Source organism: Plectropomus leopardus, chromosome 21 (assembly GCF_008729295.1).
Source record: "Plectropomus leopardus isolate mb chromosome 21, YSFRI_Pleo_2.0, whole genome shotgun sequence".
Taxonomy (NCBI): domain Eukaryota; kingdom Metazoa; phylum Chordata; class Actinopteri; order Perciformes; family Serranidae; genus Plectropomus; species Plectropomus leopardus.
In genome coordinates this window covers 19,412,459-19,429,665 of record NC_056483.1, presented here as the reverse complement: position 1 = coordinate 19,429,665, position 17,207 = coordinate 19,412,459, and the positions used below count along the sequence as shown (strand labels likewise).

General features: G+C 38.1%; 2 protein-coding genes across 5 annotated transcripts in view; both read left to right on the top strand.

The window, feature by feature from the left end:
- The first annotated feature begins 4,650 nt into the window (after nucleotides 1-4,650).
- LOC121960669 (cAMP-responsive element modulator-like) lies at nucleotides 4,651-9,274 on the top strand. The gene is made up of 3 exons (XM_042510478.1): nucleotides 4,651-4,746; nucleotides 6,464-6,605; nucleotides 8,201-9,274. Exons 1-3 carry the CDS (start codon nucleotides 4,716-4,718, stop codon nucleotides 8,343-8,345), a joined length of 318 nt encoding a protein of 105 aa, XP_042366412.1. The 5' UTR covers nucleotides 4,651-4,715; the 3' UTR covers nucleotides 8,346-9,274.
- Nucleotides 9,275-11,941: 2,667 nt separating this feature from the next.
- The window catches only part of ccny (cyclin Y), a 40,865-nt gene continuing 35,599 nt past the window's right edge, over nucleotides 11,942-17,207 (top strand). For all 4 annotated transcript variants that reach the window (XM_042510461.1, XM_042510459.1, XM_042510460.1 and 1 more), the window contains exon 1: nucleotides 11,942-12,614. In XM_042510461.1, coding sequence (XP_042366395.1) covers nucleotides 12,461-12,614 — 154 coding nt within the window. In that variant the 5' untranslated portion in view covers nucleotides 11,942-12,460. The remainder of the gene's footprint in view (nucleotides 12,615-17,207) is intronic.

Below are 17,207 nucleotides of genomic sequence, written 5' to 3'. Positions count from 1 at the left end.
GGGGGTGTGTTATGAGCAAGTGTAAATTAGTCGTTACGCTTTATTTGCTTTTTTCCATGGTAAAGTCTGAAGAGAATTTTCGATTTTAAAGATTGTATTCTATCTATACTTAATACTAAAAAACAACAAAAGGACACGGATCCAAGCCAAAAGATCACCGATATGTACATGGTATCGCCTAAAACTACGGAAAGCCCTTAGGAATTGGAAAAAAATCCACAGATATTCCGCAGGTTATAATGCTTTTTTTCCTGTTCTGATTAGAGAAGGTACATATTTTGCCTTGTCGTAAAAAATACACGTCATATATATATAACTATAGTTAGCGGTTGTCAAGTTTTGTATGTGCAGCTTTTTTTTAATTTACATTAACTCCCACCTTAAATGACAACCATGACAGTTGTGGGAGAGACTATCATCAAAAAATAAAGTCGTGCGTATACCATTTTAAAACGATAGGAGTGTTAAAACAATTTAAAATGGCTGAATATTAAGTTATTATTTATAATTATAGCATTTTTGTTAAATAGCTTTTAGCTGTAAGAATACAAGAAAAATCCACCAATGAGAATCGTGGATAAATTCCTTACGTTTCCATGGTGATTACTTGGGGTTAGCTCAGATTTTGAATAATGCAAAAAAAAAAAAAAAAAAAGGCAATTCATCAGTCTATTAACCAAAGCTACGTTTTTGTGGTCATCGTTCAAGCTCATCGGGTTGCACACAGGTAAAACATACTCAAATGTGAATATGTCTGTAGAAATAAATTAACTTTATTAACACGTCATTTAAGGCTTGGCGAGTTAGCTACTACGGCTAACAGAACCCTAGCTAAAATGTCAGTTTTAATAGCCTTACTGAAATAACCCATTGTGTAATGTATTATTTTTTTAAGTTAATTTTTTAGATCAGTTTACAAAGTTTTGATAGCAATAAATATGGTCAAACAATCAACCCACAGATAAATAAGAGATAAATACTTTATTAGCTCCTCGATTTATCCAGCAGAGGGAGCCATCAAAGGCCAGTGTTTGTAGTCCACTTTTCTCAAACAGGAAATGACACTTGAATATTAACATTTCCCACAAAAAATAATGGTTAAACACCTAGATTGTGCAGTGTATAGTTGAATATGGTGCGATTTTGTCTTTCTGAGAAATTGCATCCATGTCAGGCAGCACTAATGGCTGGTTGCAAACTAACCTCTCCCACTCTTTACTCAATAATTCAAGGCAGAGTACTGAGGAGGAATAGAGAAGTGGTTCATTCACACACTCCAGGAACTGGTTGACTCATCATGCCTAAGTTATTCATTTACAGTCAAGCCAGTATTTGACTAAAAAAAGAGCAAAAAGATTCACCAAGCAGCTAATTTAGTTTGGATGATGAAGAGGTTGCAAAGCAGATAGTAGCAGCCCAGGAGGAGCATTTCTTGTTTCATTGATTTATTTTACTGTTGCCTTACATCTCCACTGTTTAGGTACACATGAAAACTTAAACTCTCTTTTATCCCCAAGGAGAAATCAATGATCAGCAGCCTTAGACAGCGCCTGCCAAAATGAACCAAGTTAACAGAGAAGTGATACATCAGCCAAGTGCACCTGTGCCCTACGTTCAAACACAGTTTTACCAGCAGACCAGACAGCAATCATGTAAGCATGTCATGTCAAAAAACACTTACAAACACAATTTATGGTGTTGTTTCCACTACTCATTACACTAGTTGCAACAGTGTCTCAAAATTATTATGTTGATTACCCCATCCATTTGTTGAATATTGAACTATTTCAGTGCGTGTATTTGAGAATGTTGTATTGTATACATTCAACTCTCCTTTAAAAAATGATAGCATACTGTATGAAAGGAGCAGAAGCTTAATTAATAACCATAAGGCAAAACACCACAGGTGAAAATATAGTTTTCAGGCACTGGTCAGTTCTGAGATTTTGGGCTATTTTGGTATTGGAAAGAAAAAGTCAAAAATAAATTTTTTGGTGTTTATTTTAGTTCAGTTTTCTGTTCTGGAAATTAATGCAAAAAGGATATATTTAATTAGATAATGTCTCATTTGCACATACAATATCAGAAAACTCATGATATTCATTTGTTTTTATAGAAGGATTTATTATTATTGTTATGTCATTCATGGCCTGATTCATAGAACAGTTTATTCCTAAAAACATGTTGATTTTTTTAAATGGCTGTTGATAGTATTTTCTAATTCACGATAGTGTGATAAAAAGAGATATCTTAAATGTCCTCTGTAAAAACCTATAAACCTATTACTCTAATGTATCAACAAAATAACACAAGAATTTTTAACTTTTTGTCACACAAGTCAGTGCATATTTAATCAGATAAAGCCAAATTTGCAAAATTAAATATAAAAATTCTCTAAACTTGCAAAACAAAAAATAAGACTTTTACTATAAGTAATCAACTGGGGAAGTTTCGTGCTGTATAAACCTTAACCTGGGGTGTCTAGTTAGCTTACCTGATCTATGACAATTAACTCTGCAGTTTTACCTTACCAGCTTTTTCTTTTTTTGGAGATCCCATCATTTTCAGGCCTGAAACAACACAGAACCCACCCTTTATGGTTACAACCAGGGCACCAATACCGCAACCTCAATCAAGCACCCTTCAGTACTATGAAAATTTGCTGAAATACAGGCAGCTCTTTACGTCTGCACTGCCAGGTAATACTTTATAACCAGATTTGTTTTGTATTCAAGTGTCACATTAAATGCAATTGCAGCATGGGGCTGCATCCAGGGTGTGAATACTTGCCTCTGCATGGGGTTTTCCTTTTACTTTTCTGTCTAACTGTCCAAAAGACAAACCTTTTGTGGAAGAGGATACTCCTGTCATTGCCCATAATCAAGGCAATGGTCTCAGAGCTGTATTTTACAATTGATGATGATGTCATGTCATAATAAATCACTTTAATACAATTCTAGTGTTATGTGCATAAGAGGGAAGAAAAGTTATTGATAACATGATTACAAGAAAGCCAGATCTGTTATTATTTACTTGTTGGCCTTACATTTTTCCTACCTAGGTGGGTTTTCTCAAGGAGTTCCCATCATGAGCCCACCTGAGAGAATGCAGAACTTGTCCTCCATGTGGCCGTCACACATGACCAGCACACAAACACCATATCCTCCACCACAAATCCCTGAGCACAACAACCAGATGTTGAATGGCCCACATGATGTTGATGATGATACACCAGCACTGCCAGGTAACACCTGATTTCCAGACCACCGCTACTAAATAATTAGGATGAGTTGCAAACAGTAATATAAACTAAAAATTTTTGATCCCCAGCAGGGAAATTCATGTGTAGAAAACAGTGACAGTTTCCCAGGGTTTCCTGCGTCACCATCAGAGGAAATTATAATACTGTGATGGTAGAAAATGATTTGTCAGGGAAAAGAAACAGGGCAATAAATCATACACAAGAGGGAACATAATTTGATGGGCAAGGCTTTTGTTAATATGTCAGAACTGATTTATGAATTACATTTTGTTTGCTTTGCAGTTGACATCCTTAAACAAATTTACAGGGAAACCCTTGGTCATAATATCAGATAGTATATATTTCATTGGCAATTAAAGTATTAGTCGTATATGAAACAGAAGGTAGGGTGATATTTTATGAACTAGGCTTGTTCTGTTACCGCTAGGAGTTTGTTAATTACTTTTTCACAGATCAGCAACATAAATAAAAAGAGTCAGCATCTCAAAAAGAAGGATTAGAAGAAAGATGATGTGTAAATTAGAAGGTAAAGTAAATTATGTTAAAAAACGAAGTAAAATGTTATGTAAAACGTAAAATGTTTGTAAATACAATTCAGTTGGTCAAAACCTGCTGACCTTTGGACTAAACACAGACAAATATACCTCCTTATTCAGTATAATTTCATTTCAACTCAGCGCAGTCATGGGATGTTAGTAAGTACAGTACATATACTCAAGCAGTGTGCATAAGTACCTGAGGTGTGGGCTCAAGACAAGGCCGACAACTTTTTGACTTAAGATCTGTATACTTTCTCTACCACTGTTTCACTTTCTGCTCAAATGGTTGAAATTTCCAAACAAAACAGAGACTGTCATCATGTCCTTAACAGAACCTGCGTCCTCTATTTACCTCTGTAATGCCTGCAGAGGGAGCCACTTCCTTTAGCTTTGGGAATGAGATAAATCAATAGAGAAATAATGTTCTGTTTTGATAATTGATACATATTGATGCATCTAATAACATGGCTTTATGAGTGTAGATCTTATGTGGATTAAGGCATGCCATTGTTGCAATGATCTTTATTAAAATATTTCATCATTAATCTACCAAGGAAAATACACACATTATTATCAAATGTTATTTCTGGCTTACACAATCAATTTCTAAACATAAAAACAAACAAAAGCGTTTTTAGTCCAAATAATTCATGCCTCTCCTGACTATCCACCTACAACAAGCTGCATTCTTCAGTGTTGTGCTGAAGAAAATTCCTCCCCATAGCCAAACAGCAGAGCCCCTGACTCATAGCGCGGTGTTGACATCAGGAGGCCAGTGATGTCATGGTGATGTCAATGCCTCTAATTGTAAAATTGCACACATAGCCTCACTGTTGACTGTGGTAACATTTCAGTCAGAGGGAAGACTCTGAAGGGGACAGTTTCTCTTGGAAAACACTGGGAGTAGATTCAGTATGGCTGTAACTGGGGATGAGACAGAAACAGGTATGTTTGCTATCATCTCTTTTATTCACAAATATAAAAAAACAGGGCTTTTTAAAATTACAGTTAAGTTAAAATCATCTCTAACAATTTTGTCAGTAATTGTTAATGTCAACAGTTAATTCAATAGCATTGGAAATGAAAAAAACTCAGATTATTGTGATTTTTTAATGTTTTTCTGCGTGATTTACTTTTCTAAATCATTATTAAAACCTTAAGTAATTTCCTTAAATAACATCATAAGTACCCCCCCCCCCCCCAAACCTTAAAAAAAAATGGCAGAGAACTGATGAAATATTACCCTTATTTTCTTGTCAGCAGCACCAAGCTGCTCCGATAAGAAGCATTTCACAGGGTTTGCTTGTCTTCGCAGTCATGCTCTCTGGCTGTTTCTCTCTCAGCTGCTGCTCTTTCTCTCTCTCTCTCTCTCTATGCTTCAATGCTCTGCCCACTCAGAGCACATAGCAGCAGTAGCTGACGTCACTGCTTTTCCTGGAACGAGCAAATAAGATGTACATTGACGTCAGTCACCAGCCATGCTGTGATTATACGCATTTCCATTTGTGATTCCAACATATCACAGAATTAATTATCAACGCATTAACATGATATGAGGGGCAATGAGTGAGTTCTGCTGGCACTGAGCAAACAACGAACACAAGAAACTAGATATGAATGGCGCCATCTCTCAGTGTGTTTCTTTTTCAGTGTCACTTAATGAGATAGAGGAAGAAAGAATGAAATGTGGAATTCAGTCACTTATTCTCATATTATTCTAAGTATCTATTTGGGGCCACCTTGTATGAAAACCTGTATTCCATGCATGTGACAAATCTTTGAAAACCTTTGAAATCTTTAAAAATTTATTTCAGCTACATTTCATACAAGAAGAAATTATAATGGAAGTAGTACAAAAAAAGTTAAGAGTTACAGGACAGTTTGGGTTGTGTGTCATAGTTTTATCTATGGATGAATTACTGAACGAGTCTACAAGGCAAAGGCCCAGGGACCCAAAGTGTCAGAGGGGCCCCTGGTCTTCACTTGCAAATTAAGGAAGAGACTCAAATTGACCACAGAGAGAGACAAAACAACACAAAAATACACAAATAACCTGTAAGAGTTTCAAAACAACCATAAGGAGACACAAAATGATCAGAAAGAGACACAAAAACCAAAAAAGATAATGACCACAAAGAGATGTTTAACCACAATGAGTCCGTGTGTCTTGCGCCTATGTAGGAGAATTGGTGGGGCCCTTGGGTTGTGTGTGCCCAGGAGGCCATTTTCTCATAATATGCCCATGGTTTTATCTGTCACTAGATCAAAAATACATGCAAACTGACACGTTTCACCAGATCTGCATCACTTAAAATTATACTAGTCATAATGGAAGTGTTAATAATAATTTGTCTTAAATGACCAAAGAGTTTGTAGGCTAGCATAATCACATATGCATGAATACTACTAATTCATATTTTTACTTTTCAAGAGGTATGATTGTTGCTACAACTGACGCAAAGACAACCAGATAAGTTAGGCAGAAGCAAAAAACTTTTTCCAGTTTAATTGTTGCAACCAAGTTTAATAAATCGCTTGTAGTAAGTAGTTAAAGTAATTAGCACTTCGGTAGGATTTTTCCATACGTCCTCTTCAATGGATTTACAAATGGTTGGTGCAACCCAGTCCTGTTGACTCATATGTTTTTTTTGTGTCTCCCCAGGCACCTCAGGTGATTTGACTGCCTGCCAGCTGCACAACTCCAGCTCGAGCCTCCCACAGGGGGAGGCAGAGGCCAGTGGTCGTAGCTCCCAGAAACACTCAGAGTCCATCGCCAAGAGGGAGCTCCGCTTGATGAAGAACAGGTAGAGAAAAACATTCACACTCATCAGCTTGCACATTGGACCCCAGACAATAAATGCTCCATACTGGTATTATCAGTCAGTATTATCAGCCAATATAATTAGCCAATAGCATCAGCCACTATTAGGTTTATTAGATGATTAATATCATTGTTTATACTAACTCTTAATTAACTTGAAACTACAGCATTGAATGTTAGAGTAGGTTTTTAAAGCACAAGTTCAACATTTTTTGGAAATCCACTTATTTAGCTTCTTCCTTAGAGTTCGTTAAGAAAATCAAACACTCTCATGTTTGTATTCTCAATATTATGCTACAGTCAGCAACTAGTTAGCTTAGGTTAGCATAAAGATTGCATTAAAGATTGTATATTGTATTTATTATAAAGCAGCTAAAGGTGCTATAGAAATACTATGAAAGTATTAAAATGCTCAACCAACAGCAAAATACACACAGTTCATACTCAGACATTGTGACTTTTTAAATGAGCCATCAGGACTTTCATAAAGTTGTGATGTCACATCTATACTATATAACGGCAGAAACTGCCCTTTGCAGTGGCATTACAGTCATTGCCAGCCGCAGTGATGGTGCAGATGTGGAAGACCTGGAAATGTTTTAGATGGGGTGAATACAGGTATATTCAGGCAGACAGTGTGAGAAAATAAAGTTGTTTTTACTTTTATTGAAGCATTTAAACATGTTCTAGTAGAAACCCTAAATACAAGTATGAACCTGAAAATTAGCATTATATTGGACCTTTAAATCATAAATGTTGGCCAGTTATTGGAACTCTCAAATGCTAATACTGTTATTGCCTTTAAACACATCAATCTGGCTCTGTTGGACACATTCCCTGAATCCAATCTAATGCGCTTTGTGCTGTGTCTACTGTGCATAAATACCATATGACAATGTATGACAATTACTGCATATACTAATAACATCCACAAGCCTATCATCATTTCACCACATGATTCTCCTCCATCCAGGCCATTTAGCTGCTAATTCCTAGGTTGGCTGACTCTCCATTATCTGCTCTGTATTGCATGTTTGGAGTGTAGAGTGAGATGTCTGACCAACTGTTGAGGCTTGTGTTTGTAAGTGGGTCAGTTGTATGTGGAAAAGTCTGGAGTTCTGGTGAGCAAAAGTGATGAGTTCCTGCTTTTAATGTACTTTTTTGCTTGTTGCCAGTAGAACTTTGAGCTTACTGTGCTGTAAACAGCCTTGTGTCACCACTAGCACTGACTCATCTGTCTTGTTTGCATGTCCCCTGTCCTCCCACAAGATGATTTTACTATGATCGGTCATCAGTAAATCTTGCTTTTTTTTGCGCATTTTTGTTTATGACACTCCCCTGCTTTGGTTGACTCTAGTCCTGTCCCGAAGGTATCAGAAAACGTGGTCATAATTATCACCATCCAAACATTCTTTGCCCACAAGAAAAAACCTTTTGTAACTTTTGCAATGTGAGCTTCCTTTTTCCCCTTGGCGCAAACGGATTCATGCCTAGAATGAGCTCTCTGTTGTATCTGGGAGAAAAGCCAAAGATGTCAAGGCTTCTTTTTTTCACGGTTACTGTTGTTGTTGCTTCCAGGGAAGCCGCCCGGGAGTGTCGACGAAAGAAGAAGGAATATGTCAAATGCCTCGAAAATCGCGTGGCTGTGCTCGAAAATCAAAACAAGACTCTGATTGAGGAGCTTAGAGCCTTAAAAGACATCTATCGACACAAAGTCGAGTGATTCCTTTGATTGTGCGCACTGTGTTGGTCTGCTTCTGTGGGGTGTCTTGAGGACTCTGGTCTTGCTTATACAGACGCATAAACACACACAAAACAGTCCTTGTCCCTGCTGTAAAATGTGTTTACACAATGATGTCAGTGTTTCTGGCTGTGAATTACCAATGCGCCATCACCAGCAAAAACTTCGTTTCAAGTCGGAGGTTATTATCAGTGGAACTTATGTCCCTTTGATCAGGGATTCAGTCAGACGAAACATAATAAAAAAGAAGAAATATGTAGAATGACTGGAGGCCCGCGTTTCCGAACTGGAGGAGGAGAATGCTTGGCTGAATGCAGAGGTGCATCTGTGGATGGAGCTGATCGTCAAAATGTGCAGTCCATAACTGGTACCAAGGCCTTTGCAGTTACCTTCTTAACTGCACTGCATTTTACATTTCTTTATGACGAGTGTTATAAATTGGCTCTATTAAAGTACTATCAACTAGTATTCTTTGTGATGGTTTGTTTTGATATGATTCAGGAAATGCTGCCAGAAGCCAAATGTTGAAAAGGAATCAGGCCATCAGGGCTTCACTTTGTGTTTTATTTTACTCCGAATCAAAAATTCACACCCACAGCATCTTATCACCAACTTATTTTTAGTAATTGATGTGTTCACCTACAAGGATCTGTTGTGCATCTGTATGAGGACTTATTTGCTTTTGAACTGAGGCATTAATAATTATTTGGGCAGGTTTACCCTGTATTTTTCAAAGTTTTGAATACCAGTGGATAGTTTGTACCCAGAAAAAAAGTATTTGTGTATTTATCAGTGTACATTTAGTGAACAAATACATGCATTTGTAGAATTTAATTAAAGGTCTAGTGTGTAGGATTTAGGGGCATATATTGGCAGGAACGGTATGTAATATTCATAACTATATCTTCATTAGTTTATAATCACATGAAAATAAAAATTGTTGTGTTTTTGTTACCTTAGAATGAGCCATTTATATCTACCTATGGAGCTGATCCGATACCAAAGAGTCCACTATGTTTCAACAGTAGCCCAGAACGGACAAATCAAACACTGGCTCTAGACAAAGCCATTCAAGTTTTCCTGTCAACCATCATAGTTTTTGTTCACGCTTGGCTCAAGGGAGACGTGACCACTTAGTTATAATGCTGCAACCTTACCACTAGATGCCATGAAATCCTACACACTGTACCTTTAACTTCTGGTTTTGACTTCACTGTTTGCTTTATCTCAGTATACACGGCTGAATTTAGATGTTATTTATGTAATATTAAAAGCAGTTAATTAGAAATTTGATGCAGAATTCCAGGTTTTTAACAGTCTGTTCTGTTGGTGCTTTATATCTGCTCTGTAACATCGTAGCTGTTGTCTTGTTATGATCACACTGTATTTAAAGGTCTTTTAGACATTTCTTTCTTCAATAAAGTTCTTGCTCAGTTTCTCTTGTTTTTTTGCCCCCCCCCCCCAAAAAAAGCTTTGAAGCACTATGTCAGTCTCAACCTTGGGATCTGCTGTGAACATGCAGTGCTGTCCTTTCAGTTATGACTACACTGCTATGACTGTCACTGACAAAGCAAAGCAATGTCTGCCCTCACATCTTATGCTGCCTTTTGTAGATGACAGACATGCTAGGGAAGAGCCACACTGTTATTGCACCGAGCAGGCTGGAAGAAGGGGAAGTAGGATGAGTATTTAAACACATTTTCCATAAATCATATCCAGAAAAATGTGGATGTGCTAAGAAGAAGGAAAGATTGGCCCAGTTGTCAGTGATGGCATTCTCTGACTCAGTGGATACAGTTTACTTCTCAGATACTCCAGAGTTTGTTGCAGTGCATCTGCACTGCTTTTTGATGTTTGCTTGTTGTGATTCCTGTTCTTTCACTCCTCGTACAGTTTGTTTGGGAGACATCATGGACGCAAAACAACTCAGGAAAGAATTCAATACCACTAAGACTTTCACTGCACCTGGGGCTATTGTGAAACCTTATTCCTGTCCAGTCTATAACAAAACACAGTCAACTTTCACCCCGATTGAGACAAAACCACACTATGGAATGCACTGGTAGGGAAAAGGAAATACTGTCCGTATTTAGCCATAGACTACACCCAGCACAAAACATTATTCCATCAATAACAGCAGATGGCATGCTTTGTATTATAGAGAAAAGCAACTAAAACACGTCATTGTCTATGGTGAAGTCACTAATAATTACACAGATTGCCAGTAATATGTAAAATGCTTCCAAATGTTAGACACTCACTCAGCAACAAAACACTCTTGGTTTGCAGAATTTTAAACAGTTGCCTTTGTATCTTCTGAAAAGTTTATAGATGATAGTCCAGGATAAGAAGACAGCTCTCATGTGATAGGTACAATAACATCTTTCATGTCACAAAACACATGGATCACGCTGTAACGCGGGTGTATTCCCTTATTAATTGCAATTCTGTTGTAGTACCAGCAGGCTGCACTGCAGCACCATGCTTGATCATGTCATTCCATACAATCATGCCAAAAGCTTATCAATTCTCATCCACTCATCAGTCTCCAGCATCATCAGGGATGGTTTCTCAAGCATCAGTGTGTACATTGTCTTGCTTGTCATGAAAAACAGCTGAAAGGATTAGGATATTCCTTGGGACCTCACTTTGTTTAAGTTAACCTCTGCTAATCTTCCACTTAATCCTGCAAGGAGGTTTAGTATGAGCAACCATTTTAATCTGTCACAGGCAAGGCAAAGCCCTCATGGATTTGTCAGTCATGAGTCAAGATCAAATAATTAACTGGTGCTCACAAATATGGGTACTAGGGAAATGACAGATGTCTGTGTTTGGGTTCATAACATGACATAACCTGGGGATATACAGCAATGGTTTACTGTTATTTATATTGTTATTTTGTTATTTTCTTTAATTTGAGTTTACAATTATTTTACTGAGAGTTTATAGGCTAAATATTGGTGGAATTAAATAAATCACTGCCAGACATAAAGCACTCAAATGTACCCATGAGAGTGTCTTTTTGTGTTGTACAATTTATATTCTACATTTATATTTGTTCATACTTTATTGTATCCCCATTAGACCGCCATAATTGTCCATTTATTACCCAGTTGTAACCACCCACTTGAACCGGAACCTTTTCCATCACAGCCACAGCACTGTTGGTTTTTAAGATGTGTTGACGTGCTACGGGAAATATAGTAATTTCTACTTATGCACATCTACGACCATTCACCCACGATTCTATAAAGGAATACAAAAGAAAACCGAACAGTAGAAACACATAATGAGTAAATGTAAAAAACAACAACAAGAACACAAAAAATGAATGCTATTGTAGAGTTTTCTCTCCGAATTGTCTTTTTCAAAGTTAAATAACATAGTTTAACTGACATACAATGCCTCAAAACGCAGCAGTCCAACAAAATTTGTGGTCATCCTCCACATTTTGCGGTGTTTTCGTGGCTTAAAATTTACTATATGGAATGCGTTTAAAAGTACCAAGCAATTTCTTAACTTCAGTTTCGAAAATCCGACTTTCCAAGGAGCACCTGAAAGCCACGCGGCAGCGGATGTAGCAGCAGCGGTCTCTACAGTACATCGGCAACCATGTAGCGCTGAGAGCAAAAAATATCTTCCCCCGACTAGCTGAAGAATCATGTCCTCCTATTTATTAGTGTCGTTATAAAGTAATAGTGTTAAAAATGTGTTTTTGAAGATAACTGGACAGCCGGACGGAAATTGCAAGACGAGGGAGTCGAATGTGAAACCGAAGCCTGTTAACATACACTGTCTGCCTTCGCCTGGACGTTAGTAAGGAGACATTGGGGTACTCTTCTGATTCATTAGCCTACCTTTGGCGTGTTATCAGCCTTTTAAATGACTGCGCTTGTGCGGCTAAGCATACTGGAGACTCGGGGGAAGGGCGTGTAACGCTTACGGATACTCGGGGTTTGTAGTTTGCACCAGGTCTGGCTATCCGCGTTACCGCCCCGTTTTTTCCTCCCTTGTAGTAACGCCAACAGCACGGCCAGGAGAAGGCTGGCTACAGTTTGGGGGTTTGGGCTACAACCATAACCTGCTTGTAGGCTACCATGGGGAATACAACCTCCTGCTGCGTGTCCTCGAGCCCGAAACACCGGAGGAACAACCACTCCAGGCTCGAGCCCTACCGGCCGGAGCCGGAGCTGAGCCGGGAGGACACGGGCTGCAACCTCCAGCACATCAGCGACAGGGAAAATTTAGACGGTAAGATGCAGATGCAGTTAAACCCTTACCCATGATCGTGTCTGACTAACATTAAATGAACATAAGAAACAACAGACGTCAATTATAATGTTATCTAGTATTTTAAAATAGCAGTGACAGTGATTTATTGCTCTGTAAATACCCACTCTTCCAAATATTAAGGCTGTAGTATTAACAAATAATGAGAGCTTGCAACATCTGTGTCAAAGACCCACCCACACGTTTCACCAATAAAGATTACAATACAGAAGGCTTCCTTTTCATTGGACAACTGGTTTCCTTTTGGTTTCCAAACTGGGATCCAAGGTAGTTTTGCTGTGGAATTAGTACAGGCCCACTAATTAGTTTTACTATTGTCCTCCATCTAGGACTGTCAAACAATTCATTTGTAAAATTGTGATCATTCACAGAATTTCAATAGTCTTTTGTGATTAATTGCTGGAAGAAGGGGAAGTATATTGAGTATTTATACACATTTTTCATAAATCACATACAGAAGAATGTGCATGTGCTAAGTTATGAAGTCCATATTGACAAGGTAAAGTAATTCTTACCCGGTTGTCTTGATTCAGAATCAAATGACAAAGGGACGGCCAATATTGATTTTTCAGGGCCAATACTAATTATCAGTAGTTAATGAGACCGTTAACCGAAATTTGGATCTGATATGCATTAACACTACTTTTTTTCTTTTCTGTAGATATTTAGAATCTGGAATATAACAAACTCTCAGTATATCCAAACTGAGAATTTAGATATCATATACAGCAAGTTCCCAGCAACTTTTTGTTTTTATTAAGTCAAGTGAAAATTTAATTAAAAAATTATTAAATATAAGTAGCTCCCAGAGGTTTTACAAAGTAAAAGTTACTCCCATGCTGAGACTGTCTTTTCACTTTTTAGTTAATTGATTTTATTGGCCATCGTTAAAATTAAACGCAGATACAGATAAACTGCAAAATGTCAAATATTGGCCCTGGTATTCGGCCGGGCTGATAATCTGTCGGCTAGCATTAAGTGGGAATGTCTGTGAAGGGGAGACTCATGGGTACCCAGAGAACCCATTTCCATTCAGATATCTTGAGTCAGAGGTCAAGGGACCCCTGTGAAATTACCATGCTGTTTTTCCATTGCAAAAGCCCAACTTTGGAGTGTTATTTGGACCCTACCTGAGAGGTCTTCCAGTTTCAAATGATGCAAGTTACATCATATTAGCTTTATCCTGGTACAGCCTTTTAAAGAAGGGAGTGTTGGCTGGTGATTAATGCGATTTAAAAAACAATAACGCGTGATGTATGGACCTTGATCACATTGCATTTTAAGTGCTAATGCTGACAGCCCCACTTCCATCCTTATTATACACTGACTTCAAATGTTTCCATTGCCAATGTGCTGTCTGAGCCCTGACTCTGAGCTTGCGTCATCTTCACCATGTGTTTAAGATTGGGACAGTCAGTGTGAATTTGTGTTCGAGTGGGAGGGGATGTGATTATCATGGACAGTGTGTCCATTCACTTCGTACAGGGAGCTGAATGGGAAATGACGCAGCCGCATGTTTCATTGCTCGTTAAAACCAGAACTGTGACACACAACTGTACATTTTGGAACTAATTTCTGAAGGGCCCATGTTTTGTTTAAGGGGTTTCCCCAGCAAAATGAAGAATAGTTTAGTAAAACTGATTTGGCTTGTAAGAAATTCACACAGTTGCTGGAGAAGAAATATGCTTTAATCTATTATTAACTGAAACAAATCTATACAATCTATTTATTTCTAAGGTCTAACACTCTTGAGTGTGTCTAATTGTGTTTTATTGACACACTCAACAAACACATCAAATAGCTACTTGACCTCGCTGTTTTCCTGGCATTGCAGGTTTCTTCCCAAAGTTGTTGTCCTCAGTTTTAAATTATGTGCTGCAAAAAGGCCGGTCAACCTTTCCGAACTCCTCCCTGTGAGTAGTGGGTTCTCTGGAGTGAGTAATTCAGGGAAGCCTTGATCTCTGAACTGTACCGCCTTCAGCAACTAACTGATGGAGCATGCATGAAGTGGGCCAAACTTTAGTTGACCAGTGTGTTTTTTTTTAAGGCCAATGCAGATATTTACACCATATTTTTATACTTATACTTATACTTTTATATTATAACTATAGCTCCAGATGAATAATATTTTACACCAATAATCTATCATTCTCTGTCTTTCCTTCTGGAGTCAGGTTGCAATAGTAGTGGGCAAGGCAACCCAGACATCCTCTCTACTTCCTCCTGTGGGATACCAAGGCATTCCTAGGTAGTATGGGATAAATAGTCCTTCCAAGCATGTTCTGGGTCTACCTAGGGGTGTCCTCTTAGCTGGACATGCCTGGGATACTGCTGCAGAGAGGCACCCCGGGGACATCCTAATTAGACGTGTGAACCACCTTACCTGCAACTTATGAAGAAGCAGCAGTTCTGCTCTAAGCGTCTTCTGGTGAACCCAGAAATCTTGCAAATCCTATTGAAATTGAAATTCCAAGATTAGTAGGCTATGGTAAAGCCAATATTTAGACCATAATGAGACACTGCAGTAAATAGCTCATATTGACCTAAAGGAATATCTAGAATGCTTTAAAGCTGCAGGGACTAGTTGATTAATCAGTGAATAGCTGTTTTTAAAATTATTGAATTGTTTAATGTATTTTTAGAGCAAAAATGGTTTTGTTGGTCACAGCCTCTCAAGTATTATGACTTGCTATGTCTCCTTTGCCATATATGGTGGCAAGTGTAAGCTCTGGAAAGTTGTGATAGATACTTTTCTGTATTCTTTGAAATAAGTTAAATGATAAATTGATAAAATAATCTGAATGAATTGACTGATAAATGAAAATAATTAAAACCCACGCTCGGTTGGAAGCTATGTCAAGTGAGGCAGGTCTCATCTCATCTCTTTGCTTCTCTTGTGTTTTAAACAGTCATTTGACAAGAGGTCAAAATGATGAACAAATCTTAACAGAAAGCTTGCCATTGTGCCTTGAGAGTAAATGTGATGATGGAAGGAATGGGAAAGCAAGAACTCTGGTGTCAAGCAGGTTTTATGTGTTTGTCCAAAGCTGTTTACATAGTCTTAGGGAATGACCCTTTCGACAGTCTCACTTGACCTCTAATGGCACTTTAGAGGACTCCTGAACCTATCCTGTGGAGGAATACTGCTTGATTCAAGCAAGTAAACATGGAAAGTTCAATAAACAGTGGGTCATCATGCCTAAGCCTGGTTATTCATAAGAGCTGGTATAATCTTGAGGAATTTGTGACCAGTTAACATGGAAATGTGCAAAGTTACCATGTGATGCAGGGTCATCTGATATCTGTCCTAAGAAAGAGTCAAGAAACAGAGGCTCAGATGTTCATCTTGTAATATTTGATTTGGTTGTACCTGTCCGCAACAAATACTACCGTGCATGCCTTCATCTGCTTGTGTTGTTTGTTTGTGTGTGTGACCCCGGCTGCGCATGTGATCACAAGAAAATCAGCCATGAGAACTGCTGACAGTGATGACGACACACACTCTTGCGTGTGTGAACAAACCACACAGTGCTCATTGAACAGCCTTATTACAAGTATGAGAGGGTCTTTCAGGTGGGCTCTTTCACAATCAGCAGTGCAATCTGATTTGCTTAAATGATTGCTCGCTCTCTGTATTGACCCTGTATGTTGTCATCGTAGATTACACACTATCATCAGTCAGAGATTAAGAGGCTGGGGATTCATGCTTCACTTGACAGCATATTTATCTCTATTTATATCTATTTGTGTTCATCCTGTCACGCTATAGTGTGTAGGTTGTACTTCACAGCACATATATCTGTCTGTTAGGACACAAAGTACCGTGCAGCTACCATTACACAGGTCTCTCAGGGTCAAGCCCATTGCTTGTCTTTGACTGTGATAAAGACATGTCGACTACCACAAATACAGACCTAAAGGGTAGTTAAGTTTTATGGTTGCTATCAACACAAAGGTTAAGTAATTGATTCCCCAGGGCAGCAAATCACTGTTGAAATAGCCCTGCTCTCCACGGTCATTCCAGTCAAGAGGCTTTCCAGTCTAAATGCATATAATATGAAAAATGCATAGGTAGTTATATAAAGATGTGTTTTCTAAAGTCTATAAATGGCTTTACAGAGATTGGGTGTTGTTGGCTGGCAGCAGTCATGTGGGTATAAAAGCTTTATGGGCATGGCTTCACAAAGCATGAAATATTACTTAATACGGAATGGTACTGTAATCGAATGTAGTTTAAATGTAAATAGAAAGAAAAGGGAAGAATGATGTCTCATTTTCTGGATCATAATCACAGTTTCAGTGAAATAATTTGCTATATATTGTTTTGTAAATCACATTTTTGAAACAAGTGAAAATGTATCAGTCTTGGAACCGATACCCCTCGGCTATCATCTGATGATACTGAAGCCACTGATGTATAGCCAGCGGATAACAAAGCCAAAACTTTCTCCTCTGCGTGCTGCTCATTGTTTACAGTTTGACTAGCAACTTTTGACAGCTGCTGACAATATTTCAGCTAATCTATATCTACAATATCTCTCTAAACAGATATCT

What these genes read in the sequence shown, in the direction of transcription:
- LOC121960669 (XM_042510478.1), top strand. Translation starts at nt 4,716, where the DNA reads ATGGCTGTAACTGGGGATGAGACAGAAACAG. An exon ending in TGGGGATGAGACAGAAACAG is followed by an intron (nt 4,747 to 6,463) that starts GTATGTTTGCTA and finishes GTGTCTCCCCAG; the next exon opens with GCACCTCAGGTGATTTGACT. An exon ending in CTCCGCTTGATGAAGAACAG is followed by an intron (nt 6,606 to 8,200) that starts GTAGAGAAAAAC and finishes TGTTGCTTCCAG; the next exon opens with GGAAGCCGCCCGGGAGTGTC.